General features: G+C 38.4%; 1 protein-coding gene across 2 annotated transcripts; it reads right to left on the bottom strand.

Moving 5' to 3' along the window:
- Nucleotides 1–547: 547 nt before the first annotated feature.
- Nucleotides 548–14,513, bottom strand: BCO1 (beta-carotene oxygenase 1). Of its 2 annotated transcripts, XM_010718063.3 has the most exons (12): nucleotides 14,499–14,513; nucleotides 14,170–14,326; nucleotides 12,032–12,160; nucleotides 10,329–10,458; nucleotides 9,875–10,022; nucleotides 8,861–9,008; nucleotides 8,517–8,737; nucleotides 7,404–7,661; nucleotides 6,192–6,294; nucleotides 4,998–5,092; nucleotides 2,792–2,903; nucleotides 548–2,136 (listed from the first exon to the last, which is right to left on the bottom strand). In XM_010718063.3, exons 2-12 carry the CDS (start codon nucleotides 14,231–14,233, stop codon nucleotides 1,964–1,966), a joined length of 1,581 nt encoding a protein of 526 aa, XP_010716365.1. In that variant the 5' UTR covers nucleotides 14,234–14,326; nucleotides 14,499–14,513; the 3' UTR covers nucleotides 548–1,963. The 2 variants fall into 2 exon arrangements, with proteins under 2 accessions (XP_010716365.1, XP_031411316.1); XM_031555456.1 differs by lacking the exon at nucleotides 14,499–14,513 and having other exon boundaries at nucleotides 14,170–14,359.
- Between the last annotated feature and the right edge of the window lie 193 nt (nucleotides 14,514–14,706).

Below are 14,706 nucleotides of genomic sequence, written 5' to 3'. Positions count from 1 at the left end.
ACCATTAGCATTGCATTTTTGCCACTGATGAACAAGAGCCTGCATGCCACACTCAAAAAAATCTGCACCAGAAGAGTTGATCCTCTGTCATTGTCCCCACCACCTCACTGTGCTCACTTCCGCTGTTTGGTCTCCATAAATGTTCAACAAGCGATGAATGTCAGTTGGTGCCATTTTTTTCTGCACAGAGGAATTCAATAACACACCTTTGCTTCATACGCACTTTCACATCAGAGGTAATTCTGTCAGACTGCCCCTCTGCTGCCATCTGTCACACGGCAACAAAATGGAATGGAATATTGATGGGAAGCTTCAGCTTCTACTGTCGTACCACCAGCATCCGCCTCTGATGTTGTGGGCCAACATAATAATATAGGAGGCATTGCTTTTGGAGCAGCCTTTCTACTTTCCCAACACCAAAGGTCAGTCTGCCATTTCAGTACTACTTCTATGTTACATACAAAAACAGAATTCAATTTCTTCTTTAGATTATAAAATTCTCATATAGGGTGGTGGTAACATGCCTTGAAAACACTGATGATCGCTATTTCTGCATACACATATTACGGAGGTGTTTATTTCCATTTTAGGGAACATATAAACATTTGAAAACCTCAAACTGCTTACTTAAGCTCTAGATCTGACCCCAGAGATGTTTTAACACTAAAATTAGGCAGTGTATTCTTTATACATGCAAACTATAAAGACAGCAAAGGGAGTCATAACAGAGCAAGCAAGAACTGTGGATGGTGTTGGTTCTATTGCTGCTCTGCTGCACACATCTTATGCAACCTTGAACAAGACACCAAAGCCCAGCTGTTCTCATGTGATGGGGCAATAGATGACGGTGATCTCATTTTGGTTCCTTCCTGCAAAACACAGTGAGTAGCAGAAACACCGAGAACAGGTGTGTGAAAGTGAGAGATACCCAAATAGTGTGGTGACACATACAGACCAAGTGAACACCTAACATGGATGGATGGATGGATGGATGGATGGATGGATGGATGGATGGATGGATACCCAGTTTTCTCCCTCATTAATGATTCAACTTCTATCAGTAAATAAACTTTCACCTAAAGAAACTGTTGAACGTATATCTGAGTTATCCTAAAAATATATTGCTCTCATTCATATGCATTGTATTAGTAACACAATTAATATTAATAAAAGATACATTTCTATTCATCTTTAGACAACATACTCATCTAATTATATGAAATGTTATGTCAGATATTCTCAAGGAAAACTGATTTAAATACAAATTGCTTACAACATTAGGATAGAATAGGACTGAAGTATAAGCGAATGCTACATGAAACCATATGTACTTGGTTTTGTCATCATAAAAAGGAAAAGTACACCATGGGATTATTAGCAAAGCAAGTTTTGTTTGCTTGTTTGTTTAAGTTTTAAATTATAAAGTTGTAGCACCTGAATGTAATACTTAACTTTGGTTTAAGTGCAAATCAAGCACCAAGAAAATGCATTGGTATTAATTACCAGTAGCAGATGGTTTAAAATGAGGTTTTCTGGCTGGAGAAAACTTGCTTCACAAGCTGCAATCTTGAAACGATCTTTGAAAGATACATGAGCTGCAGACCTATGTGACTCATGCCATGCATCACACTATAAATACTGTACTTCATTTGCTCAGAAATCTATATTCTACTTAAATATTCTCATTAACTTTCTCTCCTGTTCCCTCTACCATAGTTATATACAACATTAGCTCTTTTAAAGTACCAATTACTCTTCTTTTGGAATAGTTATGTGCCAGTTGTGCATATCATTACCTGTAGTAAAAGTCACTGCTGTGTCTTAAAAGGATTATATCTATTATTTAAGAGATTATATATAGTCATTTTGTGTCATAATATGGTTGTTCTTGAATAATAAAAAGGATATTATCCCATGCTCAGTAGAAAGCTGTCTCAATTTGTGTAATGGGATAAATAGTGCTTTACTCCATCTCAGCCTCCAAATCATTCTGTGGTATAAACATTCCATGCAGGTCCAGATGCATTTCCACATTAACAGTGGCTCGGCCCAATTCTTTGAATGTTTTAGCATCCAAGATGAGTAGGAAGGGTGCTTTGTTTGGCTCAGACACCACAACACAGGTCAAAACAACACCTGTGACATACAAGTGGAGAATTAGAAGTACTACTGGCTACACCAAGCTGAAAATATAACACTGTCAGGAAATGAGTCTTGTTTGCTAGGAATCTGAGGACACAAACTGAAAGAGCTTATTAGATGAAGTCTGACTGGGGGAGCTGAAGAACTATTGAATGGTTTTCTTCTGTTCCTTTACCTGGCCTGCCTGCAGCAAGCAAACACTGAACTGTGTCCCTGACAGTCTTGTTGGGCAACTGAGTAGTGAAGCTTGGGACACATCCTTTCAGCTATTTATCATTTGTCTTTGCAAGGAGCCGCCTCAGAACAGAACCGGATCCAGATTACAGGGAGACTTGAAATGCCACTTTGTTTTCTCATTTGTAACAACACTGACTTCCACAGCTCCAGCTTCTTCATTTGATAAATCTAGTTCCCAGTGGCAATCTGGAAAGTCCTAAGCATGAATTTTACTGTTTATGAATAGTGTGGGACTTTATGCAAGCTCCTTTTGCTCTGTCATTGATTTGTCGTTAGTCTGCAGGAGTAAAATGGTTGGCAATAATTCTAATTGATCTGCAGATCGGCCTACCTTCCTTGTTCTGACTGACAACAATGAAACTTTTAAGACGTAATGCAAAACCCAGCTTTCCAAATGTTGTTGCTATTTTACCTTCATCCTCTTCTCTTGCGCCGGGGCTGGGAACGAAGATGGGCTCTGAGGGCCAGCAGTGCTCTTCTCCCCAGTGCAGCATTTCCTTTGTTTGGACGTTCAGTTTTGCAATCTAAGTTGTGATCAGAAAAGAAAAGTGTTTCAGTGACAGTGGTTGATCCCAAAGGTGCAACGTGAACGGATTGCTGTGTGGGACCGGTGCTGAAAGGGAAGGAGCAATGAGGCACATGGTATCACAAAAAGGAAATGCCTGGAAAATGTTAAACCTAGGAGTCACATTTGGTAGCTGCATAGTCATAAGACGTTCCTTAATTTTATAGAGACTGTTTTAGTAGTGTTAAAAAAGGCATAGATACCACTTCATTATGCTGCAATTGTATCTTCCCTTGTTGGGCTTGAAGTATTTGACAAATACTAATAGGTGGTAAGATTTGCTTACCCTGCATCATGGGTAAATAACATCCTCCTCATACAGAGAAGAGTGCATGGCACAGCACTTTGATGTGACTTGCCCCAAATGACTGCAGTTCTGTTGTAAAGCAGGAAACAGGACTTAAACCTTCCAATTTCTAATCCTGTGAATTATTTTCCTTTTGTTGTGACCTCAATATTCCTCAAGGCCTTCTATTGTTAACTGGGGTACGTATGCCAGAATGAGGGCTATTAATAGTGATGTAAAGGTTAAACCAATAGGGCAAGAATTCCATACAGACACTGGCATTAACCAAAGGAACAGGGTACAGCTTTTCATCTCATTAATGGCTCAAGTGCCTGCCAAACCACCTTCCACTGGGGACACACTTCCACATAAGTGTTTTTTCTACACATGCAGTTTTATTCTTTTCCCCTTCACTGTTCACTCAGAAAAATAACCTCAAACAAAAATGAAAGTATTCAAGCACTGGAGGAAGAATTTTCCCCTATATCCAAGATGACAGCAGTTTCACTGACCTAAGGATCGCACACGGTTGTTGCTGTGACTGCACTCATTAAAGAAAACCTGATGTGAATAAGCAGCAATATAAATATAAATTGTGGTCAGATTATGTTTTAAGTCAGGCAGAAATTATCTGCACTGGAAATCACAAACATGCTTATTTGCTTGAACTACTGTCAAATGTTCTGCAATAAATTTTCTTGCATTGTGAAGAAATCCAGCTTTATTTTGTAATCAGTGATGGTAATTATATAGAGGCAAGAGTGATCTCAATTTGCTCTCAGTACAGTAATTATGAGGTGTGAGTCTGTGTGTGCAATACTCCTTCACTAGCAGTACTTTTCATCTTAATCTGTTGGTAATTCAAGGCTGTCTCCCAAGAAGCTGCCATCACACATATACAAAGGATGCATTTGCTATCCTGTTAAACAAAACTAGTTCTCTAGCAAAGGAAAAAGCTTTCTGAAAAATTATATATTATTTTAATAACTTCTTGTTTTAGCTGAGTTTCCTAAGGGAAAAAAAAACCCAAACGTAATTATTACAGATATGTGTCTGCCTAATGCTCTTCCTTTCTGCTACTCTCTCCTTTGTAGGTTTTGGCACATGACAGAAGTTCAATCAAATTGAGCAGAAAAGTGAGGGTCTCTGTAACTGCTGTATTCAGAAGACTGGAAATAAAAAAAATGGATAAAGAAGATTGACTTTATCAATACTTCATAAGGGAAATTATACAACTTGAGCTTACCCTTATGAGAATTCAGCCATTTCCTATTGCTTTGCATGTGGATGACTCACAAATGGGAAAAGTTTTAATAGAAACTGATTCTCTGTTGAATATTACAGCATCCAATCTCAAGTCACACACCTAAGAAAGCATTTGTTTGCTCTTCATGGAGCTACATGTTTTGAACAGCTGGTAACAAAGTTCCGTACCTTCAACCAGCAAAACAAGGATGTACTTTTTCCATAGTTTGGCCTGGTGGGGCTGTTTCAATTATACAAGTCAGCTAACACACATGCCCAACTTTTAATCTCAGTACTTTCAAGTGCTAAAGTTTATTATCACAGTACACAGCTGCAGTGTTGTCATTTAGAAGCTTTATCAGTTTCAGTTCTGGCCTCAGAACCCTCCCCTTTCAATTTGGATTGATGTCTGCAGATGACACTGTATTTTGGGCCAGACTGAAGCATGATCTACTTATAACTGCTTACATTTGATTTGTGTTATATATGTACTGTTCCCGACTTTGTAAATGGAAGTGATACCTTTGTAGGAACTGGACTCCACTGGACTTCTGCTGCATAGACATATTTGTATTTTTTGCCATTGTAGTCATAGTTGACACGAGGCAGCTCTATCCCTAGGTACATAAAAGCCCAAGACTTAGGAACAAGAAAAGAAATATAATTCTAAGCATACATTTACATAGGCCAATTAATGTTACTCTGTGAAAAAAATTTTGACAGCATTTAAAGCAGATTTTATATGTTTGAATTTCTAAAAAGCCAATGATGGGTATCAACAGAGCCCGATTAAGCCAAGGCAGTTCGTTCAAAAATGATAATTTTTCAGTCTTGGGAATCCATGGAAATCATTAGTATCATTTCATTTGTTTCATAAACACATTACATGTGAGCTTCTGAGATATAATTGGAGGGTAACATTCTAAGAAATTACTTTCTCTTTAAGCACTTCCATACCCTTTACAAATTCCTGTTATAACCCCCTCATAAAAATTAAGTATCCACTCTCAGAGGTAAAACTCATAAAATACAGCGCATAACTGAAGTTACCAAATTTATACCTCACAATAGGTAGATTTGCAAGCCACATTAATAGCTGTAAGATCAGGCTTGGTACCCTAGAGCAATATAAAACTGATATAACTGCAGATATTTAAAAGATTTAATTCCTGATAAATATGTATCCAGGTGACAGCAACCCCTTCCTCAGACTGCTAGGATGCTCACCTTTCTGTGGGATGCTGTTTGGGAACCAGAATTTACCTGACCTAGGAGATCTTTTGCAATCCTTTTAAAAAGCTGTGCAGATCTCCAGTAAGCATGCAGAGTTCTATCACTTGCAAAGTGAAGCTCTCTGTCTTTGACACAGTGGTATTTAGAACTTTCTAAATATAAATGTTTCTAGAACTCGGGTACCATTTTAAGTCACAACAATTCACTTATTCCCTAACTTAACAACTCAGCTTCTAAATACTGCCTCTGAATCATTCCTGTGCAAGTTCAGGGTCTTATATTAATGGATGGACTCCAAGGAGGGAAATAAGGAAGGGAAAGGTATTGTCCATATTATGCAAAACATATTAATTAAAGCTTTTGTTACTTTCAGCTTCATAAAGGTCTGACATACATGAGCAGCTGCTAGGCATGGTTAGAATACAACTAAATGTAGGTGTGTAAGAGAATGCATTTGAGATCTGTATAACAAATATTTCTTACCTTCACATAATATTTCAGGTTGGCAATAGATGCTGCCATCTTTTTCTTTTACAGCAGTTGCGGAAGTTGGAAGTTTGACTAAATTAGAACCTAATTCTGCATCCTGAAAGAGAGGTATGCTGAAAATGTAATGTGTTTCTAATTTAGAACTTTCATCAGGTTTGATATTAACACAGACAAATTTGGGATAAGACAGATATTCCAGGTTCATGAAGTTCCTCCATTTATCCTGTAACATTAGATTCTGACCTTCTCCTTGGAAATCTGATTATACACAGAGGGCTTGAATATATCATTGTGTATAACTACTTTGAATCACACTGAGCATTTAGAAAGGTTTAGAGAGAGATGGCTGTGTTCCAGAAGCACAATAAATAGATGATACATTTTGTGTATTTAATTAACGAGATAGGCTTTAAAATATTAGGCATAAACTTCACACTAAAAATCACCAAAGTTAAGGTGCATTCTTGTTTTTAATATACTACAGCTGAATGTTTAACACTGCAGCATAGGTAGGATAGTTGAGATCCAACACATCCTTTGCCCTTGCTACTTAAGTTTTTGAGACATGAAAAGCCAGCAAGATTCTGGGATGTAGGAGGAAAAAGTATTATCCGTTCCAAAGGAATCAAGCAGAAACTTGCCCAAGTTGCTGGCCAGTATATAATCTTTGTTGCAAACAATGATGTAAAATGATGTTTTAAATTATATTGAAAGATAAGATCATTCCTCATGCTAGTAAATCTTGCACTTAACTGAAATCGTCTCATTTTAATAAAGCTATTGCAACAGTGGGGAGTGTGAATATATTTTATATAGGCTTCGAGTACAGTGAAAAAATCAGATTGTGCAAAATCTCATGAATACCTTTCTAACCAACATCAAGTTGATATATCTGCTCATATTTTACAGCATCTTACAAATAATTGCACTGTTAAGGAAATGACATATGCTCAGCAACCCTTCATAAATTTCCATAAATGATGGCATCAGAACCTCAATCCATGTAACAGCATGTCCAACTCCCCATTGCCATTTCTCACAACACATACAAAAAACAAAACTCCTGAACACTTTGTGAATACGTTATTTTTAAAGAACTAGTAATTTGCACAAAAGGGCTGGCAACTGCTCATCCACCTACTTTTCTAATTGATGCATTTTACATTACTGAACAAAGAGCAGTTTAAAAAGCCCTTTTCTTCCTACCTTGTCATACTGCAGAGGCACAACAAACCGCTTGCAGGCTGGGATGGAGGTAAGCTTGCTGTTCTCTTCAAAGTCTTTGTTCAGGTTTTTTAAGTAAAACATATCATACAAGCTATTGTCTTTGTAGGCAACGATATCAAAAACAATGTGGCCGTCTTCTTCATAAGCATTCATGTGGTGATAAAGCACCATAGCATCAGTGTAAAACTTGGTGGATACTTCTTTTTTTGTCTTTCTGTCTACAAAGTGAAACCACGTCTGAAAGACAACAAACATTACGTAAAGCCAATAATGATCAAACAGTTACATAGGAAATTATTTTTCTAAGATAGCCATCTACATTCTAAACCACTTCTTGTTTCTACTGAAGCATATTACAAATTCGGGATTTGCTGCTAGGAGATCAGAGGTTCCAATCTTGAGACCAAAAAAATGCAGTAGAAAATGAGTGTGGAAGTGCTCCAAACTCATTTCACTGTTGCACATTGCTGTTTGGGCCAAGCTGAAGGTAGAAGTTTTCCAGTAAACCTGGAAAATCCCCTGGCCTATTTTTAATTTAAATAACTCTGCCCTAGCATAGAGTCTCTGTTGTCCTCTCTGTCGGTGTCCTCTACTCCAGCACTCTCCTCATTTTGAGGGTCACAAAATGTGGAAATCAGGTCCTCAGAAACAGATTTTTTTTCCCCTTAATTGCCTCAGTGAAGAGACTGTCCTTTTGTTGGATTCAGGCTTTTCCACCAATCTGTCTCTACTTCATCTGATGAAATGGATCTAGAACAGATTTCATCCACACTGTACAGCATTTTGTATGGAGCAAGAGCAGCTGTACGTGCCTGGGATGCTAGAGCAGTTTTATTTTGTCTTCTGGCACACAACATTTTAACTATGCCAAACTGTCACTTCAGCATCAGTATTTATTCATGAAATTTCTGGAGATGGGAGATAATATTTAAAAAATAGAACATTAGTTTGAAAAAAGTGCAACATGATAGTAAGAGCTCTTACAGAAAGTGTTACTACTGACATTAATGAACTTGACAAAAAACAGAGCAGCAACAGTAACAACAGGTTACTGGCCTGGCTGACTCCACTGCTCAGCATTAGACAGAATACCTTATCCTCCTTATGAAAGGCAAGGCAGGAAGCCCAGTTCACACCTCGGATGTAGGCAGTTGCCAGTTTGACAATATCCAGCTTGAATGGCTGTTCTATGAACACAATATAATTCTCTGTGATTCCAAAGCTGTGGTAGTAACTTGGTTGGAGCAGGGAGCGAGAAGGGATGGAGCATACTACTTCTGTGTGTTTAAAACAAGATTTCTTCTTTTCTTTCTCTGAACAGAAATAAGAAAAAGTAAAATTACATTTATAAAATTTTGTGATTTCTCCCCTTAACCTTAGAAGAAAAGAAAATGTTGACAAGTTTCTAAGAAATACTGCTAAAAGCCATATCTTACCTGGTACAGAGGAGGGGATCTTAAAGAGAAGATATTTCGTTCTCCCTTTATCAACAATTGAAGTACCCATGTTGAGAATATTTCCAGCACTGTCATAGTGTGGGTGAGAAGTTGCCAAGTTTACAGCTACGTATTTGCTGTAGTCTACCTAGAAGATGATACAGTAGGAGAATTTAGAGATGTGTAAGTACATTAAAATCGATCATAGCTAACGGCACAAATCCACCCGCCCTTCTGCACTGGTAGTCTTATACTGCTGCCCGCCAGAGGTCTTGAAAATTCATCATTTAAGTCACATAACTCATTCAGGTTCTCAAATCTTTTCCTATTTTGAGGCTAAACAAACTACAGAATCTGAATTCATCTCTCCGTTGCAGCCACATAATACAGCAGGGTGGTTGGCTAAAGGCATTACTCTGAAAATGCCCATTTCATTCTGAGAGCAGTTATTTAACAGGGCAATGAGTCTAACAATTTTCTGGAACAAAATTATTTCTATTCAATTTAATACTCAAATCATAGTATATGATAGGAAAAACTCAATATTCAGTATGTCCACATTTGCTTTTTAACAATTAAGTAATAGCTTGCATAAGACACTTGAAAAGTCATCATAGAAATGACCTACCAATCTGTTAATTATGTAAATCGCTTGAGAACTACAGATGCATTATAATGGAAATCATCCAAAATAATCACGCCATAAGCACGATATGTGGAATTATGCCTGAAGCCTCACTACACTGTGTACAGCTGTACAATTGCCCAAAGCCCCACTTTTCCCTAAACTGCTTGGGATTTTCTTTTGGACTCCTGAGTTCTTACGTGAACAAGTATCTTCATCATTTCACTTTACCAGAATTTCAAAAAAGTCTACTCTGCTAGCCTGGAAATAGGAGGAAATACATGTCTTTCCAATTTTGTGTACTGCAGATTTAACAGATTCGTCTGAGTCAGTCTGAAACTGTCTTCCTTGGCAGGCAGGGAACCAGAACGACACACAGACATTTATACCTTTTCTAGTGTCTCCAGAGTCTGTGGATCAATTTTTCTGATGAAGTTAGTCTCACTGGTAGCATAATAATCATCCCCACTCTTCATAATGTTGATCAAGCAGTTGTCCGTGAACTCAGGAATGGTGTGAGATAAGTATGAGAATGCCCTGAGGGGAGGGAAATGTCATATTAGAAAGAAAAGAAAGTACTCGCCTGTTCGAAACTACAACAAAATCTACTTGCACTGGTGAATAAAACAGACAACACTACTGACAAAGTGGAATTAAAATGTTTGCCTTAGACTAACCTACAGAGCTTACAATACCAGGTATCACTCCTGACCTTAGCACTATGTGGAAATTGTAAATTTACAAAACAAAATTCATATTTGTATACGTGTCAAGAGTAAACAGAAAAGACAGCCGTGCTGGAGAGAGAGATAGCAGCACTCTGTTGGGAAAAGCATTGCTTACTTGGCAAATATGTTTTTGCATGGATCTGGATAAGCCATGGTTCCAAACTCAGACACCACGATTCGGTTTGTTTCTATATTGCAGTTGTACGTGTCACTTCGGAGGTACTTACTTCTGTAGTAAACTTCACCTGACAAAGGTCAAATGGACTTCAATCACATTTCATGCTAAGTTTTTTAGAAAACTGGTACAAAAATAGAGAAAGAATCTGTTAAGCAGATGTCATTTAGCAAAGAAAAGTTTGCAATGGATCAGGCTGTCTAAAACCCTGCTATGGAAGGCAATCTCAGCTGTCTAGGTGTCTAGAGGAACCAAGGATTGTTCTTGTGGCTGCTGAGATCAGCAACAATTTCATTATCTTCCTCAATTACCATCAAGTTTGGACAATACTGGGGACTAGGGTGAATAAAGAAATGGATTTGGATTAACTCTTCCAGTAAACCAAAGGAATCAGTGTAAAAATGATTAATTATGCAGCAATGTGTGGGTGGTGGTAAATCTCTAGTATTGGCAAAACTTACAATTTGCTGTTTATGTCAGAGTAGCACACTGCTTGAAGGAACCAACTTCTGCACTAACTGATCTAATGGACTGATATACTTGAGCTAGCTGAGCTCTGTTTGCATCAGGGAAGTAAAACAACTAGCAATTTAAAATACACTGCTCATTACTTTATATGTTATTTTGTTGGTGATGTAGACTTGGACAGGTTAGGAGACCCTGCAGCTGCACCAAATGCCTCCAGTTACAGAAATGAAAACTAAAAAGGAATGGAGAATGACAGGGGTGATCTCAGAACTGTACTTTTTGTGGGAAGAATAGATGTAAAACATCCTGCCTCACACTGAAAAATGCTGAAGCAACAGAAAATGCTTTCATTTCAATGTTTATGAAAAATGGCCCTCTTGGTGCGTGTGGAAAGCAAATGCTGCCCTGCAGTGACCTGCTCAGAGCTGGCTGCAAGCCTGACAGCGCTGAACTTTGGCACTTCAGAAAGAAGGACAATATAATCTGCCTTGGAGAACAGCCCTGGAGAGATACCTCAGCTGCTGTTATGGAGATTGAGGTGTGAGTGTATGCTTGTGAGACACTTTGCCATAAGTGTGTTATAATTTCAGACACTCCATTCTGCAGACAAGAGACAGAAATTGGCCCTTGCTCACACTGAGTGGCTGAAACAACTTTTAGCCTCAGTTGTCACAGCCAAAGAACTGTGGTTTTGCTTGCATGACCTTATGAAGTTGGTCTTAAAACATGTAATTGTTCCAGAGATAGGACTGCCCCACTGAACTATCACAACAGTTTCTTCTCTGTCTCCTTTTATGTCAGCAGGGAAGGGGTGTAGCTGGAGGACAGAGCTATATCTGTGATCCTGGCATCAAGCAGCTGCCTCTCTTGAGCTCAGTGTTGTGTCTGGGCACCTAACACACACAAACCAGAGCAGTGCCAGAATCAGAAACACAGGCTCTCCTCACTGATGTGTGCACAGCCCTCTCTCACAAAGAGGTTATAAGGAAGAGCTCACCTGCTCTGACTGCTGGCTGTGACAGACTCACCAGCACACAGCGCTTACATGGCTGGTTTTTTGCAGGGTTATAACCAGACACCTGGAACATTTTAAAGCTGATCAAACTCGGAACAGAATTGGCAACACCAACGTTTGGTTTTTTTATCTTTCTGTGATCTGATGTGCAATAACTTACCATTTTTAAATGTGAAGCTGTGCAGCAGAGCCAAGCCATCGAACCAGTGGTTGTATTTAGTGTCCCCTATTGTATGCATCCCTGGGCCATTTCGGAGAAGTACTCCTTGCAACCAAGTGGGCAACTGACCTGAGAACAAAAGGAGCATTCCAGTATTCAGTCCGTTAGGAAAGGAGCATGCTGCAGGACAATTTTACTAGGGGCATAGGCTTCATAGAGGGATGGATTGTGAATGCAAGTCCACATTTGTAGTAGCAAATAATTATGTTTCACTTTCGGATAACTAAAGCCTAACCTGCTAAAAAATGTTGCTAGTAATATTCTGCATAAATATTGTGATATGACATTATCACTTGAGCAAAAGACTGCTGGAAATTGCTTAAAGCCAGGAAGTAAATAGAGTTGGGCCTTTTCTTCTCTGCACTCAGTTTTTAAAGAGATGTGTTTAATCCCTTTTACTCATGCCAGGAAAAGCTAGAGCTTCTCAGAAATCAACATATTTCATAGGATATGTGACTTGTACTGGTCTTCATTACATCAATTGAAGTCTCAAAGTTAATTTTTTTTATCTATATATTTAGATGTCTCTAGATATTATCTATCTATCCATCTATAAATAGGCATGCATCTCTTTATGCAGATGTCTAATAGAGAGATATATTCCCTAATTGAGAAGAAAGATGCTCGAGGAATTCCAGGACAAGGATAATCAGGAAAAAAGAAAGGTAGTCTTTTGTTTAAGGCACTGTAGACTTGGTGCAGCTTCTGAATCTTCTGGTGTAATTCAGTGTAATTTCTGATACAGTTGCAGTATAAAAGTCGTAGAGAAAATGGACATATTTTGAAGTTTTCAGATGAAAGTTCATTTAAGTGGAAATTAAGAATATCTGCAAACCACAATAGGTATCAGTCAGCGTTTTTAAGTGCTTAAACAGCTTTACAAATCTGGACTGCATCTCTTTTTCGCCTTGTGCTTTTATCTACAGTGAAAATAATAACGCTTTTCTGTACTACATAAGGACATGAAAATGACAGCAAAATCTCCAAATATTTGGAAGAGTATGAGCTGTCACAGCCATGGAGGATCGGATGTTCATGTGGCTGTACAGTCTTTAGGACAACAACAGTTTTATGTCTGACGTTGGCGTTAAGGGGTCATATTTACAGCACACATACTGAGTAACAGGGGTCTCATGGGCAGAACTCAGGGATTGCTAAACATGTAAAGAGGTCAGAGTCCTCTTTAATTTTCATTACTGGTAAATACTGAATGACAATTACCACTGAAGTAATATGTTAATTTAATTTACTCAATTGTTCAGTTTTTGTTCAAATAAACCATTCCATAACACAGATAAGTTGCAGTAAAAGTTGTTGCTTGCAAACAAATTTGTATGTTTCAGTAGTAAGCTTTTATTTTGAGTGACAAACATTTGAAAGGCATAAAATCACCTCCAATTAAAACAAAACATGTTGAAACAAAATCTTTTTCAATTCAGCCACCAAGCTGAACAACAACAACATAGCCATGTAATTATGTACCTGATATGACCTACCTGGGAACTGACTTTAAAACTGGTGTTAGATGCCCACTATACGCATATGTACTAGAAAGAGGTACTCAACAACAAACCTCTCCTTTAGCTGTAGCAAAAATCTCTTTAAGTTCCTCTTCTTCAAGGTAAAAAAAGCAGAAAAGAGGCTAAATTGATCAAGTCTTCATATCTAGAAAGCCACTTCAGGCTATCTCACTGGAATATACTCTGCATTTTTTTCTAGAATGCCTTCTAGTAAAAGTACCCTAGAGAGGGTAGTGAAGGGTTACGGAGAGGAGAAAACAAAAGTCTGTACGGAACCATGGGGGAGGGAGTGCCACCAGATTAAATCCTTAGATTTTGTCCCTCACCACCAACTTCTGTGAATCCTGTTCAGACAGACTTTCTGAAAAAGCATGTAGAAATACCCATTAAATGAGAAAATCCCACAGTCAGAGGCACAAACAAGGTCTGAGCTCAGTCCTTTAAACAAAACTCACTGACGTTTCTCACTTTCTGTTTCCCTTTTCTGCATTGCTTTGAGTGAGCAAGTGTTCCAATGTTTTATATATTTGAGAACACAAGAGTTTGTCATTCACTTACCTTGCACCTCAGCTTTTATGGGCTCTGGATGTTCTACTTTGTTTCTGCTAAATATTGTCTCCATTGCTCACGTAACCAAACAGTTCCTGTGTTCTCTACCCAGCTGTTCCTGCAGGCGTAGCGGTTCCCTCCTCTCTGGGCTAAGAACAGCTCTTTCCTGTTACATAGAAGGATGAGGTTAAAGTGCAACTCGAGCTAAAGGCTGCTGGCTTATAGATCGACAACTTATAACAGTTGATCTTTAATCCCTAACACATAGACAATAATTCTTGCACATTCCTTTAACTCTTTCGCTAATTTGATGTTAGAGTAAGAAAAGCATAGCTCACCTGTTTGCTCTGTGTGAAGATAGTTCAAGCAGCCAGGCTCACCAAAGGCAAAATGAAACTGAAATATCACCTTCAGCATTGCAGGGAAAATCGAAGCTGTTTGTAGGGGTGCCTGCCCCACTTGGCAGAGAGAAAAACAGAAGAAAGCTCTACCCACTCTTCTGAATTTGTCTTGTGGGGAGTGATAGACAAATGGAGTGTCATCAGT

This window comes from Meleagris gallopavo, chromosome 13, assembly GCF_000146605.3.
Source record: "Meleagris gallopavo isolate NT-WF06-2002-E0010 breed Aviagen turkey brand Nicholas breeding stock chromosome 13, Turkey_5.1, whole genome shotgun sequence".
In the NCBI taxonomy this organism is placed as follows: domain Eukaryota; kingdom Metazoa; phylum Chordata; class Aves; order Galliformes; family Phasianidae; genus Meleagris; species Meleagris gallopavo.
This window is presented reverse-complemented; position numbering and strand designations above follow the sequence as displayed.